Source organism: Schistocerca serialis, chromosome 8 (genome assembly GCF_023864345.2).
Source record: "Schistocerca serialis cubense isolate TAMUIC-IGC-003099 chromosome 8, iqSchSeri2.2, whole genome shotgun sequence".
Taxonomy (NCBI): Eukaryota; Metazoa; Arthropoda; class Insecta; order Orthoptera; family Acrididae; genus Schistocerca; species Schistocerca serialis.
In genome coordinates, this window is record NC_064645.1 from 559,203,402 (window position 1) to 559,229,323 (window position 25,922).

A 25,922-nucleotide genomic window follows, 5' to 3' on the forward strand; every position below is an offset into this window, starting at 1 on the left:
GTACCCCCCGATGGTGGATGGAGTTGAGCCGGCGTAAGAGGGATGGCCGAGCGGACGAGTAGACGAAGCTCCCATAATCCAGCTTCGATCGGACTATGGACCGATACAAGCGATGCAGGACAGTGCGATCCGCTCCCCAAGATGAACCGCTAAGAACTCTGAGGACATTAAGGGAACGTGTACAACGGGCCGCCAAATAAGAGACATGTGGAGACCAACACAGTTTCCGGTCCAACGTGAGCCCTAGAAACTTAGTTGTGTCCACGAATGGGAGAACAACGGGACCGAGATGTAAGGATGGCGGAAGGAACGCTTTATATCGCCAAAAGTTGATACACACCGTCTTCTATTCAGAGAACCGGAAGCCATTTGCCACGCTCCATGAGTAGAGGCTGTCTAGACAACGCTGGAGGCAGCGCTCCAGGAGGCATGTTCTCTGGGCACTGCAGTAGATCGCGAAGTCATCGACAAAGAGAGAGCCTGAGACATTAGGTGGAATGCAATCCATAATTGGATTGATCGCGATGGCAAAAAGGGCTACGCTCAAGACGGAGCCCTGAGGCACTCCGTTCTCCTGGAGGAAGACGTCGGACAATACAGAGCCCACACGTACCCTAAACTTTCGATCCGTTAAAAAGGAATCAATAAAAAGGGGCAGACGACCGCGTAGGCCCCACTTGTGCATAGTGCGGAGGATACCTCCTCTCCAACAGGTATCATAAGCCTTCTCCAAGTCGAAGAACACGGCTACCGTTTGGCGCCTTCGCAAAAAGTTGTCCATGATGAATGTCGACAAGGTCACAAGGTGGTCAACAGCCGAGCGGCGGCGACGAAAGCCGCATTGGACGTTTGCAAGTAGTCGTCGAGATTCAAGAATCCAAACTAACCGAGCATTAACCATGCGCTCCATCACCTTACGGACACAGCTTGTAAGAGAAATGGGGCGGTAACTAGAAGGAAGGTGTCTATCCTTCCCGGGTTTGGGTATAGGAACAACAACGGCGTCACGCCAACGCATGGGGACCTGACCTTCGGTCCAGACGCGATTGTAGGTACGAAGAAGGAAGCTTTTGCCCGCCGGAGAAAGGTGTGCCAGCATCTGAACGTGAATGGCATCTGGCCCCGGAGCAGAGGACCGGGACAGTGCAAGCGCACGTTCGAGTTCCCGCATAGTAAAGGGGGCATTGTAAGTTTCCAGATTCAGCGAGTGGAAGGAAGGTCGCCGAGCCTCGTCTGCCTCTTTCCTGGGAAGGAAGGCAGGATGGTAATGGGCGGAGCTTGAAACCTCCGCGAAAAAGCGGCCAAAGGCGTTGGAGACAGCCACAGGATCAACAAGGACCTCATTACCTGAGGTCAGGCCAGGTACTGAGGAGTGGGCCTTAATGCCCGACAGCCGGCGCAGGCTACCCCAAACAACGGAAGAGGGAGTAAAACTGGTAAAGGAGCTCGTGAAAGAGGCCCAGCAAGCCTTTTTGCTGTCTTTGATGACTCTACGGCATTGCGCTCGGAGTCGTTTGTATTCAATACAATTCGCCAACGTAGGATGGCGGCGAAAGGTGCGTAAAGCACGTCGTCGAGCACGGATAGCGTCCCTACAAGCCTCGTTCCACCAGGGGACGGAAACGCGACGTGAAGAAGAAGTAGTACGAGGTATGGAAAGTTCGGCAGCATGGATAATAACAGCCGTGAGGTATTCGACCTGACTGTCACAACTGGGAAAATCGTGGTCCGGAAAGGTCGCCAGGGAGGAGTAAAGTCCCCAGTCAGCTTTCAGTATGTTCCAGCGCGAAGGACGTGGGGATGGGGTGTGGTGCAGGAGACGAACGACACAGGGGAAGTGGTCGCTCGAATAGGTGTCAGAAAGGACATACCACTCGAACCGACGGGCAAGAGTGGTAGAACAGATCGAGAGGTCCAAGTGGGAGTAGGTATGAGTAGAGTCCGAGAGGAAAGTCGGGGCGCCGGTATTGAGGCAGACAAGATTGAGATGGTTGAAGACATCCGCCAAGAGTGAGCCTCTTTGACAGGATGCAGGAGAGCCCCAAAGGGGATGATGGGCATTGAAGTCGCCAAACAATAAGAACGGCGGGGGAAGCTGATCGATCAGGTGCATCATGTCAGCCCGACTAACAGCAGATGACGGTGGAGTGTAGACGGTACAAACTGAAAAAGTAAAAGCAGAAAGAGTAATGCGGATAGCTATTGCTTGGAGTGGGGTGGTCAATGGGATGGGATGGTAATAGACATCGTCCCGAACGAGCAACATGACCCCACCATGAGCTGGGATACCGTCCACAGGGGCGAGGTCATACCGCTCCGAGGTATAGTGGGAAAAGGCAATACGGTCAGTCGGGTGCAACTTGGTTTCCTGGAGACCAAGGACGAGCGGACAGTGCAGGCGGAGGAGCAGTTGTAATTCCTCCCGATTAGATCGAATACCTCTTATGATCCAAGGAAACAACGCCATTGCTAGTCAAAAAGTTGGGGGAACGAGACGGGGAAGAGCTGGTCACCTCGATGGCCGCGGAGGGCCAGGTTGCGAGGCAATAACGCTACAACTGACGGCAGGCGGATCCGGTTCCATCGACTCGTCGCCAGCTGCGGCCGCTGTCCCTGATTGTGTAGGAGGGGCCGCATCATTAAGGGCCGGCGGAACGCCTGGCAGCAGAGCGTCCCGGCGAAACTGAGGACGGCCGGGAGCAGCGACTCACGGATGAAGCGTCAGATGAAATGCGCCGGGGTGGAGAGGGGGATAGAGACTTCTTCTTGGAGGCCTTCTTGGAAGGCCGAGGAGGCACAGGGATGGTGGGCTGGACCCGAAGAAGGTCCTCACGCGCGGGGTCCGTTTCGGAACGCCGGACCTCGGAAGCTGGGGTCCGGAACGTTTCCCCGATGGACGCCTGAGAAGAGGATCGCTTCTCAGGTGGCGTGGGGGGGGGAGGAGGAGGAGGAGGAAGGGTGGCCCCTGGGGCAGGGGGGGTGGGGGCCGCGGGGGAGGAGGAGTTGGAAGGGAGGGATTTGGGAGGCGGAGGCAGAGCCCCCTGATGGGCAGAGGAGGCGGAGGGGGGACAGGATAGAGGTGAGGATACAGCGGAAGGAGTGGACACAACTGAGGCAAACGAAGTGGCCAGTGACACGGGATGAAGGCGGTCATACTGCTTCCTGGCCTCAGAATAAGAGAGCCGATCCAAAGTTTTGATTTCTTGTATCTTTTTCTCCTTCTGATAGGCGGGTCAGTCTGGGGACCTAGGCGAGTGGACGCCAGGACAATTAGGGCACCGAGGTGGTGGGGTGCAAGTATGTTCCTCACGAAGAGGACGTCCACAGTCGCCACAAAGGGGCTCAGCCTCACACCGGGACGACATGTGCCCAAAGCGCAAACACCTAAAACAGCGCATAGGAGGCGCATAAGGTCGCACGTCGCACCGGTAGCACATCATCTTTACCTTCTCTGGGAGAACGTCCCCCTCGAAGGCGAGGATAAAGGCCCCGGTGTCGATGCGACGGTCTTTGGGGCCGCGCTGGACTCGCCGGACGAAATGCACGCCGCGGCGCTCCAGGTTGGCCCTGAGCTCCTCATCAGATTGTAGCAGGAGGTCACGATGAAAGATAACCCCCTGCGTCCTATTTAGTGCCAGATGTGGGACAATGGAGACTGGGATGTCCCCTAGGCGGTCGCACGCCTGGAGTGCCGCCGACTGTGTGGCAGAGGTGGTCTTGATAAGAACGGACCATGATCGCATCTTGCTGAGAGCCTCGATTTCCCCGAAGACGTCCTCAATGTGCTGAACAAAGAACATGGGCTTGGAGGTGGCGAACGTCCCCCCATCTGTTCGAGAACAGACCAAATAGCGGGGGAAGTACTTCGCCCCAAGCCGGCGGGCCTGTCCCTCCTCCCATGGAGTGGCCAAGGGGGAAAGGGCAGGAGAACCAGAACTAGAAACGGTACCTTTTCTTTTGGAAGACTCGGCCGCAGAGCGACCTGATACGTGTTGACGTTTCATGTGCGAAACATCCGCCCCGATACCACCCACTCCGACCAGGGGCTCTCCCCACGGGCGCCACCCAGCCGCAGCAAGGGCCACCTGGCAGGATGACCATTGCCGGGAGTCCTGATGCCCCAAGGAGACGGGCATCTACTCCTTGGCCAACGTGGGGAGGGTGCAGCTCAAGTATTGGCAGTACGATCCCTGTGTTGTCAGGGGGCTACAACCTAGAGGGTACATGACGACCCCACCACAACGGGCTGGCTACCGTGCTGGATTTCTGGTACCATGGAAAGTCCATCAGGATCGCTGGTGCAGATGGAGATGCACTATGGGCGTAACTTGGACAACCCATCAGGCGTTTAGGCCCAATTTGAGGAATAATGGGTATGGTGACAACGCCAGTGCAATGCTGAGTGCCAAGGTCTTAGTGCACTTAGGACCAGTGGTACACCATGTAAGGTGTCCTTCCCCAAAAGGCTCGTACTTCTGTAGAATTTTGAAAAATGGAGGTCAAACCCCAAGGGGGACCAACACATAGAAGGCCGAAACGGTTGAAACTCCTTTTAGTCGCCTCTTACGACAGGCAGGAATACCTCGGGCCTATTCGTACCCCGGACCCGCAGGGGGTGGGCCCAATGTGTTTGGTGCCTAGACATCCATTTGCATGATTAACCAATGTGGTACTTATATCTGGAAATTTTAACTAAAAACCTCTGTTGAGCCTGCTTTGCACTCAGAACACACTCATATTGTGATGCAGATGTGAGTGACAGCACACTTTTTCTCAAGATTATCTCAAGACTTATTCCACAAAAGAGTGTAGTCAGCATATTGTGTCATGTTGATAACCAAGCACTTTGCAGAAGTCATCTGATGGAAGTAAAGATTCTCAAAGTTTTGTGCCAATACATTTATCCCTTTCACTATTAGTTGTCAATAACAATGGTGAATTTATGATTAATTGTGTAATTTGCAACCACAATACTAAAAATAAAAACAGCTTACATATAGACAGTTGTAACTGTCAATAGTCCAGAATGGAGAATTGAGTTATTCTGGTCCAGTAATCTGGCAGGAAATTAAAAACCAGAAGATATTCAAAAACAAAGCAAAAGTATACCTCATCTGCCACTTCTCCTACAACTTAGACTAGTTTGACTCAAGGTGCAAATCCCGTAAGAATAATGTTTATATTAAAGAGATTTTGACTGCCAGCATTTGATAATGATCTGTCTAAGTTAAATGCTTCATTTGAAGTATTATATAATGACACGAGATGGGTACAATAAGAGGAACAGGATTTTTTAAAGCAGCTGTTTTCTCCTAAAATACACAGACATACATTTTTTTCTGCCCTCTTCTAGAGTACTGTTGTGTGGCTTAGGAACCTTACCAGACAGGATTTACAGAGGCCACAAAAAAATTTCGAAGGACAGCTCATTTTGCATTATCTCAAAATAAGGGCAATAGTGTCATAAATAAAATACATAAATTGGAGTGGAAATAATAAAAACAAAGGATCACCAACTTTCTCCTCTGAATGCCAAAATTTTTTTGACTCCCACCCACACAGCAAGAAATAATCACCACTATAAAATAGATCCCAGAGCTTGAACAGAAGGATTTAAGTGTTCATCTTTTCCCCAAATGCTGTTTGATGGTGGAGCATTAGAGAAATAGTCAAAGTTGTTGTCTGCATTATCATACACTTGAATGCAAATTACAGAGTAGAGCTAATATGGATGTAAAGTATTTTAGAAGTTATTTTCATAATTATTAATATGAATAGACTATCGCAACTTGCAGTTTTTTCGCTAGTTTACTTTATAGAAGCAGGCCATGGTGGCTCTCCCACCTGTGTAATAACTCGTTCCATGGCCCCGAGTCTCTTTTTAATTATAGGTTTTATGGAAAACGATAACTGACTAGATTGGTGGATGGAGCAATCAATGCACAGAAAATAGTATTTTATTACAGTTCAGTCTGTATGGATACTTACTCATTTGCAAAACCTGCAAGGAGTACAGCAGATTCCCGAACTTCTGCAATAACTGATTCATACTCGATAACATCATTGTTCTTCTCACTCAGCTGTATCCTGACATATGCCAGGTCTCCTTTCAACAATGAAGGTCGCTTCTCCGCAAGTCCAGGGACCTGGAATTAATCAGATAAAATGCTTGTTTGTTGACTTGAGTTGCACAAGGAGACAAAACAACTGTGGTCTTAGGCTACTGCTGGGTGCTCCAAAAACTGTTTATTATGCTGTTTCTCTCCCTATCACTTTAGTAATGACAGCCAGTACTCTCTAAGAGTAGGAGGAGGCCCTTTATTAGTTCATTATTAGACAGAATTTCTTGAGAAGTTAATGATATAAGTATACTATGTCTTTTCGCCTTCACCACTTCGCATCAGAACATTAGATGAGGTGCGGTTTTATCCTCATTACACAACCTACACTTAGGGGATTCTTTATACACATCCATCACGTACAAAGTTCTCATTGCCAGTCATTAATACTACCAGGAGTCTAATGTTCAAACCCAGGATTGCAGAACTTCTCTTGAAATATGGCTTTCGCATTACTTGCTTGTCTTTTTTGTTTTTGGATCTTAGTCTGTGTGCTGTCTGCTGATCCAGTTACATAGTTTTCATTTTACCATCACCTTAGTAATGGTTAGAAAAGGTTCCAGTCCTATTTGTTAATTAACATACACATTCATCCCAAGATACTTACCAGAATTATGCACCTCTGAATGGAAGTTATTAATCTTTCAAGGGCAAGATGTGAAAAGATGCAATTAGAGGATGAAACAGAGATATGAACTATAAGTGATGTTTGGCTATTTTATACAAATAGTGATAGGAATTTTTATGAAGTTATGGTCCATAGGTACCAGTTCCCTTAAGTTTGCCGAGACTCTAATGTTCAATTTATATCTTCAACATATTTGTTCCACCGTCAAGAATAAATAAAACTGAAACCACACACATGTTATCAGCCCACTACTTGTCAGCCAGCATAGCGTCTATTGCAGTATACGATACACCTTTCTTACTTAACGTGAGATGCTTACTTGCTTGCTCTCTCCCTCTCCCACATGTAGTTACATTTTTATAGGCATGGACTGCCTTTCAGCTTAAAATGATCATTGTTGACATAACTTCCAATGGAATATACTTTAACAAAAATTTTGTTCTGGCCTAATAAAGCAAACTAGTAAGTTGTTCTGACCCTAAACAGTCACAATATTTCTGGTGTTCATTTCTGCCTGGAATGCTTTTCTTAGTACAAGCTAAAATGTTTTGGAATTTGAGTCACAGATATTGAAAGAAATTACAGTACCTCTTCATTTCTAATGAAAGTTTACATATTTCATTAGTAATTGTTAGAGACTTATTTTACTAAGTTTAGCTTGGAAAATATTTATGTTTTGCAGGAAAAGTTACTTTAAAATTTACTTTGTTTTCTTGGTCAGACTGTTTTTGTCCATTGTAAATTTTGTGCAATGGTAATTATAACAATACTAAAAGTATAATTTATTCTCATTAATCTATGTAAGGGCTGGTGGTTGGCGAAGGGAGTGAGTTTTTGTTAGTTGTAAGATGGCTGCAGTTGGAGCTAGTATCAATGTGACAAGTTATAAGAATTATGTTGAATAGTGAACCAATGATCCAAAATAAATTTATTTATTCATCCCAGTGCAAAAAGCACTAAAATACAGCATAATCCTAAAACTAAATGAAAAACAATAAAGGTGCTACACTGTAAAGAAATTTTGCCATCATTAGATTGTTTGTGAAGTAAGATTCTCATGATTATACAAGACTATGTAATAAATCACAGTATTTCAGTAGCAAACAAGAATGATTGACAAATATATGTTTTTTTTTTATTTACACATTGTTTCAACAACTTACCTAATTTCTTTGTCATGTCTCATGATTTCATTGCTCTCTGTTTGGACACTAATCATATTGCATTAGGAATATGTTACACATTAGTCTACTGAGTTGGTATTATTACTTGATTGATGAATGGAAAATTATTTTTGCTCTTACTGTAAACACTTCAGCATCATTAGTAGTTTCTCCCACAACATAATCCCACACTGCCAATTTTGCGAGTATATCTACAGTGCAAATTGATGTTTGCTACATTCTCTCTTCCCTCAAGTTTCTCAGATTGGTGATAATGTTATTGTAACTTCCCTACTTCATCATGAGTTGAGAGCTGGTCCCACAGGTTGCTGTTCTGTACCCAACTAGCAAGAGAATGGTACATACAAAATTGTTAACGCATTCGTGGCCATTTGTTGACAAACTGCCTATTGGCTTCTGTCTCGGGTTCTTCAGCCGACGTTCATCTAATGATTTTACTGACGTTTCGCCAGCACGAGTGGCTGGCATTGTCAAAGCTTCAGCCTCCATTGCCGGTGGTGAACTGGAGCCGAGCTCGCAGCCGCAGACTATATGTACCTGGCGTGCCAACGTCCGAGGGCTTCTCCACAGTCATTTCCGGTGCGGTTCTCCTCTTGCTAAATGCGACGGTCGTTCCCTGCAGTACAGGAAGCTAGGATCCGTTTACCTTAAGCCTTTCCTCTTTCTTGTTGAAACTGTTCACATGTTTTGTATTTCTACAGCTTCTCTGAACAAGCACGTGTGATAGTGCTTCTCTACAGGGAGAACTTCCATGTCGGCAAATTTTATGACTTGGTCAGTCTCTCTCAGAGCGTGCTCTGCCACGGTCGATTTCTCCACCTGCCCCAACCTGCAATGTTGCTTATGTTCTTTGATCCTGGTGTTGATTGATCATCGTCATTCCAACAAACTTTTCCACATGTGCACGGTATACGGTTTATTCCCGACATTGCAAGTGGGTCCCTTTTCCTTTGCCGATCTAAGACACATTTTGATTTTCCTTGATGGTTTGAAAATCGTCTTTACGCCGTGCTTGCGCAATATATGGCCGATTCTGTCCGTCACTCTGGGAATGTATGGCAGAAAGCCCGTACCTGACATTTGTTTTTCCGATTCCTTACTTCGCCAAGTATTTGGCTCTGTTACACTTCTAATATAACTTTTGGAGTACCCATTGCTCCTCAGAACACTTTCCAGGCGTTACATTTCGCGTCTGAGGTGCTGCAGCTCACACATTCATCCTGCTCATGTTACGAGCGTATTAATCATGCCCCTTTTCTGGCTCGGGTGGTGGTTTGATAGTTTGTGCAGGTATCGGTCTGTGTGTGTCGGTTTTCGATAGATGCTGTGTCCCAGGTTTTCACCATTCCTTGTGACCAGTACATCTAGAAATGGCAATTTTTTGTCCTTTTCTACTTCCACGGTAAATTTTATTTTGGCATGGAGGCTGTTCAAGTGTCTTAGGGAGTCACCAAGCTGTTCTTCACCATGGCTCCACACAACGAAAGTATCGTCGACGTACCTATACCACACCTTAGGTTTGCAAGTCGCCAAGTCCAGTGCCTGTGCTTCGAATTGTTCCACGAAGAAGTTGGCCACCACTGGACTGAGAGGACTACCCATGGCGACGCCTTCCAGCTGTTCGTAGAAATCGCCATTCCACGTGAAATAGCTCGTGGTGAGACATGCATGGGAGAGCTTTGTGATGTCTTGTGGGGAAAATGGAACCAATGTGCTCCAGAGCGTCACTGAGTGGCACTTTTGTAAACAAAGAAACAACATCGAAGCTGATCAGGATGTCGTTTGGTGCAAGTTTCAGTTTCTTCAGCTTCACAATTAAATGTCCCGAGTCCTTTACGTATGTCATTCTTCCCCACGTGTGGCTGGAGGAGAGAGGTGTTTTGCCAGATTATACGTCGGTGAGCCAGGAGCGCTAACAATCGGCCTTAATGGAACATCGTTCTTGTGGATCTTGGGTAATCCATGCAGCCGAGGTAATAGGGCATCTGTGTTGAGCAGGTTTCTCTGTACATCGTCGGATCTAATAGGTCTCGGATCTTTTCTCATAATCTTCAGTCTTCATTACGACGGTCGCATTCCCCTTATTGGCAGGCAGCACCAATATACTATTGTCTGCGTTAAGATTCTTAATGGCTTGTAGCTCTTCTTTCTTCAGGTTACAAGCTGGTGGCTTTGCTCGGCGCAGTATCCTGGCTGTTTCAGTGCTTATTTCCTCTGCCCTTTCACAAGGAAGGGTCCAAATGGCCGCTTTGGTGTTGGCAATGATGTCCTCCATAGGTATAGTTATCGGGATGGTACATGCCGTGTGCTGCCCTAGACTGATTCCCACTGCCGTTAAACAGTCTACATCTACACTGCTACTCTGCAATTCACACTTAAGTGCCTGTTACTATTTCTTAACCATTCCGCTCTCCAACAGAGTCGGGGGTGGTAGTGAGGGGGGCTAGCAAAATCACTTAAAACTTTTTGTTTGAAATCTATTTCTCTTATTTTATTATGATGACCATTTCTCCCTATGTATACTAGTGGCTACAAAATATTTTTGGAGGAGCTAGCACAATGACTGAGCGTAGGGAGTTAAGATGGGATACAATAAGCACACATTTGTGTAGTTGATGCTACGTGAAGGTCAATGTAGTGTAAGAAATGATGCCACTGTATAGTGTCTGTCTGGAATCAAATGCTTTCTAGCGATCAATCGTATTATACTCAATGGCAATCTGACGCAAGAGGCAAGGGTTCTGTTTTCGTGAATGCCTATAGAACATTACCGCTCGTCATGTGTTACTGCCCACAGTACCGTACCGAGGAGATGATGATGATGATGATGATGATGATGATACAGTATTGATGTTTTCCAGAGCTGGACTTAAGAAATCACAAAGCAGAAGGATATGAACAAATTTACTGCACTGTGTACTGCTTCCTGCATGGAAACAGTTCAGAGATGACGATTCTTTGTGAGGTAACTGTTTGTCGACACTAATATTCCTGAAATGTACTGGCCTGCCCAAAGTACTGACCTGAACCCAGTGGAACACCTTTGAGATGACTTAAGACTGTAGACTTCGCTCCAGACCCCAGCATCCAATACCACTACCTTATCTCATTTCAGCTCTTCAGAAAGAATGGGCTGGCACTCGTCCACAAATATTCAGACACTTCACAGTCCCCAGTAGAGTTTAAGCCATCATAAAGGTGAATGGTGAACATACCACACATTAATGTCTACTAATAATGTGTCTGGATACTTTTGATCACAATATTGTTTTATTCATGACAGCAGTAGTATTGCTTTACAAATTGCTTCTTCAAATACTGCAGTCTGTGTTGGATGTCACTTAATACAGCACAATACCTTATCCAAGGAGATTAGAAAAATCTTCGTCGTCGTCATCGTCATCATCTCCTCTAGCCCAAAAGCTGATTTGATACAGCACTCGATGCAACACTATCCTGTGCAGCCCCGCCATCTCCGAATAATTACTGAAACTTAAGTCACTCTGAATCTGTTTACTGCAAGCATCTCTCTGTCCCCCTCTATGATTTTTAACCCCCCCCCCCCCCCTCACACACACACACACACACACACACACACACACACACACACACTTGCCTCCTACAGTAAACTGGTGATCCCCTGATGTCTCAGAATGTGTCCTACCAACTGATCCCTTCTTCCCAATTCTATTTAGTGTCTCCTCTTAGTTACATGATCTACCCATCTAATCTTCACTATTCTTTTGTAGCACTACATTCCAAAAATTTATATTCTCTTCTTGTCTGAATTGTCCATGTTTCACTTCCATGCATGGCTACAATCCATTCCAACACTTTCAGAAAAGACTTCCTAACACTTCAATCAATGAATAAAACACATATTTGAACCATCAGCTGCTTTTATTTTCAACCCAAATGTCAACTCTCACTCTTGGACCATCTTCACGAATGCTATCCAAAGATACAAATAATTGTATGTAGCATACAGGAAATGCCACCAGTTCCTTTACAAAGAAGCGAATACTTACAGGGTAAACATGGTTTAAGCTACCACATCACATCAGTCATTACTTAAACAATGTGTAACGCATGCCATGAATATCAATGTGTGGCACAGGACACTAAATGTACACCGAGCAGTATTGAAGAGATCAGGAGTATAAGTATTACTTTGTACAAAATATTGAGATGTTGGTATAAGATCATTAAAAAATATTTTCATCATATGGTATAAAAATATATTGTTGGCAAGTTACGTGTTAATGTGGAGGACTTGACTACCTTTGGTTAAGATCTTTGGTACAGTTTCATATGTAAACAGAGAATGATGTTGCTATCTCCAAGCGTAAGATAACATAGAAGTTACAATGCAAGGTAGAAAACATTACACTGTATCATCTTCATTGCTTACACCTGATGAAATGTACATAAACAAACGTCAAATATATCATAAACACAATGGAAATTACATCTGCAACATTAGAACAAGCTAAAATACAATGTTAAAAAACAGGTTGAAATGTCACTCAACATTCATATGCATCCAAGTTACAGTAGTGAACAATTAGTGTCACATATTGACTATATTTAAAGAAAACCTTCATATGTAAATAAGGTATCATTACAGTGCTTAATTGGAAGCTTAGTATGTCAGAAATGTTACTGTCATAAAGAAGAGGGGGGGAGGGGGAAATAACGACAGCATAACAAACCATGTATCCAAATTTGGCTTTAAGGGATATTGTCAACATGTATAAAATAGTGGTAGTGATGTTTAACATTCTTTAAACACTGTAACACTTTAGCTGAAGGCATTACAGGCCCAGCCATTAAGTATATATTTTGAGAGCCATATACAAAAAAAAAATCTTCACATAATCAAGGCAAGTGACTGCCAAACAAAATACGTATTTGCTTATGTACAGACTTACAACCATTAGATGGAATGTAGACATCGGGCTGCAGATAACTTTTCTAATACAGGGAGCAGCAAAATGATCTGACGGTTTTCACCGGCGCAGAGTTGAGCAAGTAGTTGGTAGGGGTTGGTGGGGATAGACGTTTTTCGGAGCCTACACGTGGACATTTTTAGCAGCCACAGAGTAGTGGTCGGTTGAGCATCGTGCATTTGTTGTCGAGTCGCTTTTTAAAAGTGACAATTCCTGTGTTGCTGTGCATCAGCAATTCTGTAGGCGTTTTAATTTAGGTGCAGGAGGAAAAGTTCCGACATGCAACAATATTATGCTGTGGGTGAGTGACTTCAGAGCTACCAGTTCAGCACTGAAATGGAAGTCAACAGGCCGACAAGGTCAGCACATATGCCAGAGAATATCAATCGAGTAAGAGAAGCTGTGGAAGCCAGTACTTGGCAGCTGACCCGTAAACAAGCCACTGCTATATATTATGTCTAACTGCTCAGCAAGACAAATTTCCATCCATATGAAATAGCTATTGTTCAGCTGTTAAAGCCCAGTGACTATGCAAAGAGAAAAGCATTTTCGGAGAAAATGATTAATTTGATGACAGATGTAAAAATTTTCATGATGAGCGACAAGGCGTATTTTCATCTGGGCGGTTATGTAAACAAACAGAACTTTCGTTGTTGGTCAGCTACAAATTCTGAAGAATTGCATGAATCTCGTCTGCATATTCCTAATGTCACTGTGAGGTGTGGTGTAACAAAAACTTGTGTCATTGGGCAATACTTCTTTGAAGAGGGTGGTAAAACGCTTACGGTCAGTTCGCGATGTTATCTGTTGACGTTACAAAACTTCCTGATCCCTGAACTTAGGAGAAAACACTTTGTGCGCAGTAGAATGTGGTTATAGCAGGATGGGGCAACTGCCCATACAACCAATCAGGTGATGGACTTTTGAAAAGTAAGTTTCATGGCCAAGTAACCTTGTGTTTCAGGGATATTGCATGACCAGCATGCTCCCCTGATCTTAGTGTTTCTGACTTTTTATTGTGGGGTTTCTTGAAATCAAAAGTCTGCACAAACAAGCCCTGCACACTGGGAAAACTTAAGGTGGCCATAATTCAACAAATCACCAACTTGTCTCCTGCAGTGTTGGGGAAGGTGTTTGACAGTTTTGGTGCGAGACTGGAAGATTGCTTCAACACAGAAGGACTGCGGCCTTTCTAAATAATAAAAACGAAATGAGGTGATGATGGTGTGGTGACCCTCAACAACGTACCCTTTGACTCAGAGTTGAAACATTAAAAGTTTTGGCTGGTTTCGTTGTCTAGGGGCTAGGATACATAGTTGCCGCATTACAAACCAAATACTGCCGAGTCTACAGTATGCAATATGAATATGCACATGAATCGAATGGTTGAAGGTTCCTATCACTCGGCAACTGCGAATTATAAACATAACATATAAATTTATAAATTAAAGATTGCAATTAAATAAAATCTGCAGGTACTATCTCAACGACTTTAAATGATGAGTACGATAGTAGAAGTACTTTTGAGAATGTGGTATATTTCTGCAAAACACTTATTGGTGTCGATGATCCAGCAATTAAATAAAATATAAGTTGAATAACAGGGAAACAATAGATTCCTACTTCATGTAATTAGTTACAAACAACAACACAGCTTGCAAGATATTCACTTCTGAACACATACTACACCTTCACTGCATAAGCCACAGAAATCACACAAGAGCACAGGTTGGCACTCCGAAATATTTCTATACTCCGCGACCATGTGTAAACTGCTCCAAGTCTTTCCCACGACTCTGTGTCTGTTGCATCTAGCACTTCGCGTGTCATGTGCCGTACTGTCCGGAACTCGCTTTCATCCAGTCTCCCCATTCATGAGCTCTGTGACTGGCTAGAGCGCTCGCACCATGTCTTCAAGCCAACGTACCCACACAAACGTAATGAAACATTCGAAATACTGGATTTACATTTAAATAACTTGAAATTAAATAATTATTCCCTACAGCTGGACCATAAACACGCTCTAACACATGTTATTAGATACATAAACGAATTTTAAACATATACCAAAGGAATAGTCTGATGTCTCTGTGCTTTCTAAAATACAGTAAATATTTAACCAATTTCTTCATGAATAGTATATATCAGATATAAACAAAGACATAGATGAATAAATATATTTATAACCATGCTACTACCATTTCTTCGTGTAACTGTGGAGTACGTATGGGCTGACGCGATCAATAGTAATTGGCCACTTTGACCTCCAATAACTCGTGTACTATTCAAGTTACATGCCTGTAATTGATACCAATTTAGGTTTACACTAATAGCTTTCTAAAGACACACTGATTGACGAAATCTGAAGAAGTGTGTAGATTTTAGAAATTCGTTGCTGGGTGTTACTTGTATAATTTACCATCAGATACTAAACTAATAAAGATATTGAAAATCTGATTACTTCATCAGAATTGCATTGCATATAATAGTAATGTACATGTTTCTTTCCGAGGTGTCATGATTTATCTGGCAACTATTAATTTCCATACAAACTGTGAAATGTCTGCCATTAAGGTTTCACGAAGTCCGCCATCTTTGGCCCTCCCGGAGCACAGCATCACCAAGGAATTCCCTGCCACGTGCTCAATGGACCACGTGCTCCGGCTGTTGTGAGGCACCACGTGGATGCTAGCGAGTTCGGCCCTGCCGGGCAGCCCAAGCAGTGGCTGCCAACTGTGAACTTAGAATATTTCCAGAGCGCTGCAACTCGCCCGTTACCTCACAGGACACCATTTGAAGGACGTCATCTTCAAATTTTAAACTGATGAAATTGGTTTTTCCACTGTTATTTTCTGTAATTTCCATGAACACCATTCTGCAAAACCAATAAAACATTTTTTATCACTCTTAAAATCTGTGTTATTTGTACTTTAAAACCATCTGATCTTCTTCCGCACCCTGTCTATCGATACATGATGGTTATGTACTTAATAGGTTGGTTGGTTGGTTGGTTTGGGGAAGGAGACCAGACAGCGTGGTCATCGGTCTCATCGGATTAGGGAAGGATGGGGAAGGAAGTCGGCCGTGCCCTTTCAGAGGAACCATCCCGGCATTTGCCTGGAGTGATTTAGGGAAATCACGGAAAATCTAAATCAGGATGGCCGGACGCGGGATTGAACCGTCGTCCTTCCGAATGTGATGTACTTAATAGAATTTGACAGTAAACAGTTTTAAGTTAAAGAGAAATATATGACCTGTTGTTCATTAAAATGAGAACTACACCTTGGGAGTAGGAACATATTTTAGGCAAAGGCAACGTATTGACCAGAAGTTCACATCGAATATAATAAAAGTTAAAATAGAAGTCCTGAATGTTTAGCATACTCAATGTAACAACAGTAATACACGCGATGTGGATGTGTTGGCAAACCACTTGATATAAATTACAATTTTATTGCACACAGTTTTCTTATATCTCCTATTAGGGTTCCTCATTACACGGCTGCAATGCAGATAATTATATTATGGTTTGTTATCCACAACCCGTGAATTACCGTTGTTCAACATAAACAGTTATAAAATGTTAGTAACTTCTTTCCTGTTGTTTGACATTGAGTATGCTAAACACTTATTAATTCTACTTTTAATTTTTATAATATTTGACATGGACTTCTGGTCCAAAAGTTCCATCTGCCTGAAGTATGTTCCATGTCCCAAGATGTAATTCTCATTTTAATGAACAACGGGTCATATATTCCTCTTTTACTTAAAAATGTTTACTGTCAAATGCTATTATGTACATAACTATCATGTATTGATACATCAGAAAGTCTTCTGTAGCCTGATGTCTACATTCCATCTACTGTTTGTAAATCTGTACACAAGCAAGTACATATTTTGTTTAGCAATCACTTGTCTTGATTATGTGAAGATTTTTTTTTATATATGACTCTCAAAATATATACTTAATGGCTGAGCCTGTAATACCTTCAGCTAAAGTGTTACAGTGTTTAAAGAATGTTACACATCACTACCACCATTTTATACGTGTTGACAATATCCCTTAAAGCCAAATTTGGATACATAGTTTGTTATGCTGTCGTTATTTTTTCCCCTCTTCTTTATGACAGTAGCATTTCTGACATACTAAGCTTCCAATTAAGCACTGTAATGAAACCTTATTTACATATGAAGGTTTCCTTTAAATATAGTCAATATGTGACACTAATTGTTCACTACTGTAACTTAGATGCATATGAATGCTGAGCAACATTTCAAAACATTTTTGAACATTGTATTTTAGCTTGTTTTAATATTACAGATGTGCTTTCCATTACGTTTATGATATAACTGACATTTGTTTATATACATTTCATCAGGTGTACGCAATGAAGATGATACAGTGTAATGTTTTCTACCTTGCAATGTAACTTCTATGTTATCTTACGCTTGGAGATAGCAACGTCGTTTTCTGTTTACATGTGAAACTGTACCAAAGATATTCACCAAAGATAGTCTAGTTGTCTACATTAACACGTAATTATACCATATGATTAAAATATTTTTTGAAGATCTTTGACCAACTTCTCAATATTTTGTACAAAGTAATACTTACACTCCTGATCTCTTCAATACTGCTCTGTGTACATTTAATATTTGTATGAGTCCTGTGCCGTATATTGATATTAATGGCATGCTTTATCTATTATTTGAGGAATGACTGATGTAATGTGGTAGCTTAAACCACTTCAACTCTGTAAGCATTCATGTTATTTTGCACTTCTTTTTAAAGGAACTGTTGAAATTTCCTGTATACTACAGTACATACAATTATTTGTATCTTTGGATAGCATCCATGAAGATGGTCCAAGACTGAAACTGGTTGATATTTGGGTTTGAAATAAGTCAGCTGATGACTCAGACATCCATTTTATTCATTATGAAACAGCTATTGACAGACACCTTCCAAAAATGCTTAAAACTTAAAGCACCAAAGAAACTGGCATAAGCATGTGTATTCAAATACAGAGATTTGTAAACACGCAGAATATGCCGCTGCAGTCGGCAAAGCCTATATAAGACAGCAAGTGTCTGGCCCAGTTGTTAGATCAGTTACTGCTGCTACAATGGCAGGTTATCACGATTTAAGTGAGTTTAAACATGGTATTATAGTTGGTGCACGGGCGATGGGATGCAGCATCTCCGAGGTAGGGATGAAGTGGGGATTTTGCTGTACGACCATTTCATGAGTGTACTGTAAATATCAGGAATCTGGTAAAACATCAAATCTCCTACATCGGTGTGGCTGGAAAAAGATCCTACAAGAATGGGACCAATGATGACTGAAGTTAATCGTTTAACATGACAGAAGTGCGACCCTTCCCCAAACTGCTAATGCTGGGCCATCAACAAGTGTTACTGTACAAATCATTCAACACAACATCATCGATGTGGGCTTTCAGAGGTGAAGGCCCACTAGCGTACCCTTAACAACTGCATGACTGCTTTATGCTTCGCCTGGGCCTGTCAACACCGACATTGGAATGTTGATGACTGGAAATGTGTTGCCTGGTCGGACGAGTCTCATTTCAAAATGCATTGAGTGGATGGATATGTACAGGTATGGAGACAACTTCATGAATCCATGGACCCTACATGTCAGCAGTGGACTGTTCAAGCTGGTGGAGGCTCTGTAATGGTGTGGGGAAAGTGTAGTTGGAGTGATATGGGACCCCTGATATGTCCAGATATGACTGACAGTGACACATATGTAAGCATTCTGTCTGATTACCTGCATCCATTCATGTCCATTGTGCATTTTGACAGACTTGAGCAATTCCAGCAGAACAATGCAACACCCCATATGTCCAGGATTGCTAAAGAGTGGCTCCAGGTACACACTTCAGAGTTTTAAACACTTCCGCTAGCCACCAAACACCCCAGACATGAACATTATTGAGCACATCTACAAGACCTTGTAATGTGCCGTTCAGAATAGATCTCCACCTCCTCATACTCTTAGGGATTTATGGACTGCTCTGTGGGATTCATGATGTCAATTCCCTCCAGCACCACTTCAGTTTCTTTGTCTTTTCAGTGTATATTAAATGTTAATAAATTTCTCTTCTTCAGAAACAATTTCCTTCCCATTCCCATTGCCACTGCCAATCTACTTTGGTCATCATCAGTTATTTTGCTGCCCAAATAGCAGAACTCATCAACTAAATTTAGTGTCTTTTTCCTTAATCCAATTCCCTCAACTAAACCTGATTTTGGATGACTACATTTCATTAACCTTGTTTTGCTTTTGCTTTTGTTGATGTTCATCTTATATCTCTTTTTCAAAACACTGTCCATTCCCTTCAACTGTTCTTCAAAGATCTTCACTGTCTCTGACAGAATTATAATGTCATTGGCAAATCTCAAAAGTTTCTATTTTTTCTCCTTGAACTTTAATCCACACTCCACATTTTTCTTTAGTTTCCTTTACTGCTCACTCATTTTACAGATTGAAAAACATTGGGGATAGGCTACAACCCTGTCTCACTCAATTCTCAACTACTGCTTTCCTTTCGTATCCTTTGATTCTTGTAACTACAATCTGGTCTCTATGTAAGTTGTAAATAAGCTGTCTCTCCCTGTATTTTATTCCTGCTATCTTCAGAATTTCAAAGAGTATTCCAGTTAAAATTGTCAAAAGCTTTCTCTAAGTCTACAAATGCTATAAAAATCATTATATCACCAAAAAGTGGCAATTACTCTTGCTATGGGTTTTTTTTAATAATGTATTAAAATCCTGTGCCGCCCTGACAGGACCACCCTTGAGCTATCTCCAATCCCTCAATAACGCAATGGATATTTCTTGCAAGACTTACATATGCAGTTGTGACATGCATCTACACAAAAGCTGGAAATATGACTGTATCTCTCGTTATCAAATATATTTAGAAAAAAGACTGAAACAAATGGAACTGCGTAAAAAGGCCTACACTAGAATATTTATTCTCTCCCAGACATCACTGCCACCTGTCTCTCTCACTGCCACCTGTCTCTCTCACTGCCACCTGTCTCTCTCACTGCCACCTGTCTCTCTCACTGCCACCTGTCTCTCTCACTGCCACCTGTCTCTCTCACTGCCACCTGTCTCTCTCACTGCCACCTGTCTCTCTCACTGCCACCTGTCTCTCACTTGGCTTTATAAATGAACTAAGTGATTCCCCTCACCCCCAAAAAAATACCACACCTCATAATGGAAAAACAAAATGTGGATTTGCAGAAAGTTTTCCTAATTAATGTAAAACAACTTTAACACATGATTTTCTGCCAGACCTGTGAGACGTTCTCTATCGTGTACGTCACAGTCGGTTTCCAGTATCTGGAGGAAAGAGATTTCCCCCAACCTGGACACAATGGGTTCAGCTTACACTAATCCTCTTAAATGGGTGGCTAGAGCCTGCACATCTGCCTTAAGAGAGTGGGTGACAGCTGTTTTTCACCACCTGTCTCAAAGTCCTAACAGCGAGCACCACATTACAGAAAATGCTATTAGCAGGAGCAGGAGCAGGAAAAAGCCAACAGATATGCCTGAATTCTGTGCCAAGGGTAATCGGATGAAAGGGGTAAATGCTTTGTAATTTTGCGGAGTGGTTTCAAAACTTGTGAACTCGTTGGCAGTGTCTGTCTGATCACCACATTTTATGGTGAGCGCTCACTACTGAGGCAGCGAGTGAGTGTTCGTGCTCACCTAGTCGTCTCTTTAACAGGCCTGCTCTAGGTGATGGTCGCTGTTTGGTCAGCATGCGAGTGTTTGATAAGGAGAGGAATTTTGTACTAGAGAGTGGAACTGTTAACTAGCTGGATCCAGTGCTTTCTGAATGATGCTAACTTAGTGAGGTTTAACTGAAGCAAAATTCTATTTATTTCCATGGAAACCGGCTTGTTCTGTTTTTGAGAGTCTTTTGGTCTATCGACATTCAACTGTACACATGTTTTGTTGTTGTGGAGATTATCAGCAGAAGCTGTGACAAGTCAGTCAGTTGTACATATTGCAGTCCAGTGTTCGGGCCTCTGACTCTTTACAAGAGTAGTCAGAAAGGTACTGGGCTTTGATTATGGACTTCGGAGTGGAGAAATTTAACCCTGCCTCTTGGGTCAAAGCAATACATTTCACACATGCAGGAGTGCAGAGAATTAATCCAGGTTCTCCAATAAGTTATTTCAATTAAATTTACCGAGCAGTTTGTCACACAATTTGTCTTGTGCACTGTGTGTAGCTGAGAGAATGTGAACTATATCTGTGACTGCAAGGTGAACTTCACATGATGCCATGCCCCATCACTGTTCTCCTTTGCGGTGTCAGGTTTCTCAGAGAAATTTGACAGATGACAGGTGAACTTTGTACATAAACAAATATCCACATCATCACATGGTCTCTCTCTCTAGAAGTGTGGACTCTATGTGGATGCTCTGCCATACTGATTTGTGTAAACAATGGTTTTGTTGGCAATGGAGTGCTGGAATTCATTTCCAAAGGCATCTGTTTTCTTTTGTATCACTTTCTAAGAAATGGATTCAAAATGATCTTCAGCATTTCACGGAAGGGAAACTATACGGAACTGAAGTGATTGATCAAACTGGTGGAGAAGTGGGACACAAGGTAGATGCTGTATTCCTCAATTTCTAAAAATAATTTGACTCAGTGCCACTCCTATGCTTATCATGAAAAGTACAATTACACGGAGTGCCTGATACAATATGTGACTGGACTGAGCATTTCTTGGTAAGATGGATGCAGTATGTGATCTCAGGTGGAGAGTCATTTGCAGAGGGACAAGTAATTTTGAGTGCACCCCAGTTTGAAGTGTGTTGTATGTTAATGACCTAGTGGGAAACATTAATAGTAACTTCAGACTTTTCGTGGATGATGCAGTTTCTACAACTAAGTATAGTCTGAACGAAGGTGTACAAATATTCAATCAGAAGATTGGTAAGATTTCAAAGCAGTGAAATGATTGGCAGCTTGCTTTAAATGTTTAAAAATGTAAAACTGTGCACTTCACAAAATGAAGAAACATAATATCCTATTAATATAATATCAGTGAGTCACAGTTGGAATCTGTATACTCATACAAATACTTGTGTATAACACTTAGTAGATGCATGAAGTGGAACGATCACGTGCTCGGTCGTGGGTAAAGCAGGTAGCAGACTGTTTTATTGGTACAATATTAGAGAAATGCAATCTATTAACAATGGGGATTGCTAACAAATCACCTGTGTGACCCATTGTGGAGTACTGGGAAAGTGTGTGGGACCCATACCAAATAGGACTAGCAGGGGATATTGAATGTATACAAAGAAGAGCAGCACAAATGGTCACGGGCTTGTTTGATCCTTGGGAGAGTCACTGAGAACTGAACTAGCAGACTCTTGAAGATAGATGGAAATTGTCCGGAGAAAGTCTCAGGGTGTATACGTGGACCGGATTTCCCGGTTAAAAATACACTTTCTCCCGGGTGAAAATACACTTTTTCCGTGTTAAGCGACAGTATACTCTTCCTCGGCACTGCAAAATTCATCAATCCTTTGAACATTTATGGTTTTATATACCGACGTAGTTCCCGGCACTCTAGAAAACGAGACTGAGGGGGTGGAGGGGGGTGGGGGTGGGGGTGGGGACACGTTTTGTAAGCCAGTCATAGCTCATGTCACATGATCTCGCCAGCTGATGACAGCATAGGAACGTGATATAGTCAGCCAATAGCAAGATCACTCTTAAGTAGCGCGAACACACAAATAAGAAAAGTTAATGGTTTAAATTAATATACGTAGCATTCACAGATAATATTGGTCTCGAAGATTAATAAGCTGGAAGAAAAGTTAAGCTTCCACATATTATGTTGGTCTTTTTTGCGCGTGTTGCACTCAAGATGCATACAAAATGTGCCAGTAAAATTTTTAATAATGACACAAATGTCTCATCTTCTGGGCTACAAATTCTTCTAAATGGTCATCCTCAAAGAGTTGATTTTTAAATCAGAGTCAAACGCTTTGTGATTTAAGAAAACCATTCGCAATACTTTCCCGCGACCTGTTAGAAACAGGTTCGTCTCAGCAGCTGGAAGAAAGCGCCAGATAACAGGCGTAACCGCGCCTGCGCAGCCACGATGATGCAGGAAGCCCATATATATGTTTGTAGGTGTGAAACATAATGTCATAAAAGAAACAAGACATCAGAGGATACTTAAAAAGCGTCGGAATTTCGTGAACCATGCTAAAATGCATAATTCGGCTTAAAATGCACACTCGTATGCAAATTTTCTTGGAGTACCAGTACTGTATAATCTCATGTTTGGTTCTTTATTATGGCATAATGCCATACGTGCACTTGAAATGCAGCGAACAGTTGAGACTAGCCAATAGTGTGAAACTAAATACTTCGATCCAAATAAATTGACTTCCTCAGCAGAAAAGATTAATGAAAGCCAAATCTCTTTAGCAAACCGGCAAAAATAACCTCATTGTTCCGCAAGGCGATTAACGCTTGACTGTCAGAAAGGCGGAAATAATATCTGAAACTAATAACATATTTTGGCCATCCGTAACTATGCGAACGTGTTTTAACAAAATACACAAAAATCCGTTTTGTTCTCATTTAACGTGAGAGCAATAGACGAATAGGAAACAACAAAATCACTGAACGTAAACACAGATCACGTAGAGATGACCCACCTCCCCACCACAACTCTGACTGCTCTGTGCATAAGCCCCGATCTACGATATTTCCGAACAGGGGCAATATTAAATAGTGGCGCCCAGCCACACTTCTGTAACCAAAAGCGGGAGAAGATACTACTCATACGCGACTCAACTGTGCGTGTTATGAAGCACTGCAGTCTTCCTAAAGCCTTTGACACACTTTGCTGTTGGCAGACGCTTGTATGAGCACTGTTTTGTTGTTGTATATGGCGCATTTCCTTCACAACTTAAGTTTTATTTTCGTTTTTTTTCTCTCGTTCATGTTTTGTTGCTGCAGTATTATTCTGCAGTAGTGGGATACAGTAACATCCTTTGTTAGAGTATTGGTTCTTACTAGTCAAAATCACCAAAATTTAACTGAAAACTAAAACAATGAAAAATTCCCGGAATTCTAAACAATTCCCGGGTATTTCCCGGTTTTCTCCCGGATGAAAAAATTCCTGGGTTTTTCCCGGATCTCCCGGGTCGTATACACCCTGAGTCTACTGACCAGAGTTTTGTGAACTGGTTTTAAATGATGATTGTAGGAATATACACAAACCCCCGTATATCACTCCCAAACGGAATGTGAGATTGGATTAATTACAGTATGTACAGAGGAATTTAAACAATCAGTTTTCCCATGTTCCATAGGTGAATAGAATGGGGAAAGCCCTACTAACTGGTACAGTGGGGCACAATGGTTCACGAATGTAGATGTATATGAAGATGTAGAGGTTGAGGTAGAAAAACTAACTCACTACAAGCACAGGAGTAACTAGTCACACCAACCAATACACAGCTGGATCTCAAACAATACTTGAGACATTGTGACATGATGAGGTAACATCCTCTTACACCATCCCCTTGTATCTGTTTTTACCAGAAGCATGGCAATGGTAAAAAATGTGGACAAATTGAAACAGAAAGGCACAGGAAGCATGACATGTTCCATTATTGCACTTATAACTCTAACTCCCCACTCTTATTCAACCATGACACACGGTTTCTGCAAGCAATGCGATTAGAAGTAGTAAAAATGCAAAGTGACTAATTTGAAATACACATCATGAAATATGTATTCTAATTGTGTGTATGTACCTAGCAGAGAGTGGGTCATTTACATGAACTGAACACTGAAGTCAATAGGAAACACATTCTCTTGACAGCTTCCGATATTTTCAACCACCACATTCACAGTTTAAGAACAATAATTGTTACGGGTTCCATAGTTAAGAATCATCCATGATGAAGCATTAAGTTCTCGACTATGCGCATGCAACACAAAGAAATATGACAGTCTATTAATTACAAAGAGGAGTCTGGTTTCATGAACTACTTACACTATGCAAATAATTACATTATTTAATTAGGACAACGGCCTGTTTCAAGGGAGGGGCCTTACAGAACAGCAGGGAAGCAGAGTTTCATAACAGAGTGAATGGGGGCACTGTTTACCCAGAGTGGCATGTTCTAACCATTCATCACCAGTCAGTTTCACAGAATGCACAGTAATGTGTCATGCTTTCAATGAGGATCATGCTTGCCTGTACTGTCTTAGTACCATCACGTCTTGTGACAAACCAGGTGGATTATTTTCCAGCTTGTTTTTCTCCCTCTAAAATATTATTATCTTTTTTCCTTTCTCAGACCTTATGTCTGGTTAAAAACGGAAAGTGACGCAGACCTTGATCAAGCGTGACTTCCTTTTAACTGTACGGTATATGTTACATTGCATTTAGGAACTTTCGGGTAGTTGAACATGTATCAATAATTACAGATTTCTGTAGTTGTATATATACATTTGGATGTAGCTGTATTGTGTTGATGTACTGGTGGATATTGTGTGGTATGACTCCTGTAGTTGATAGTATAATTGGTATAATGTCAACTTTATCCTGATGCCACATGTCCTTGACTTCCTCAGCCAGTTGGATGTATTTTTCAATTTTTTTCTCCTGTTTTCTTCTGTATATTTGTTGTACTGGGTATGGATATTTCGATTAGTTGTGTTAATTTCTTCTTTTTATTGGTGAGTATAATGTCAGGTTTGTTATGTGGTGGTGTTTTATCTGTTATAATGGTTCTGTTCCAGTATAATTTGTATTCATCATTCTCCAGTACATTTTGTGGTGCATACTTGTATGTGGGAACGTGTTGTTTTATTAGTTTATGTTGTATGGCAAGTTGTTGATGTATTATTTTTGCTACATTGTCATGTCTTCTGGGGTATTCTGTATTTGCTAGTATTGTACATCCACTTGTGATGTGATCTACAGTTTCTATTTGTTGTTTGCAAAGTCTG

General features: G+C 42.2%; 1 protein-coding gene across 1 annotated transcript in view; it reads right to left on the reverse strand.

Moving 5' to 3' along the window:
- Window positions 1-25,922, reverse strand: part of LOC126416074 (putative helicase MOV-10) — a 341,495-nt gene that overhangs the window by 133,284 nt on the left and 182,289 nt on the right. The window contains exon 10 of the mRNA XM_050083555.1: window positions 5,989-6,146. Coding sequence (XP_049939512.1) covers window positions 5,989-6,146 — 158 coding nt within the window. The remainder of the gene's footprint in view (window positions 1-5,988; window positions 6,147-25,922) is intronic.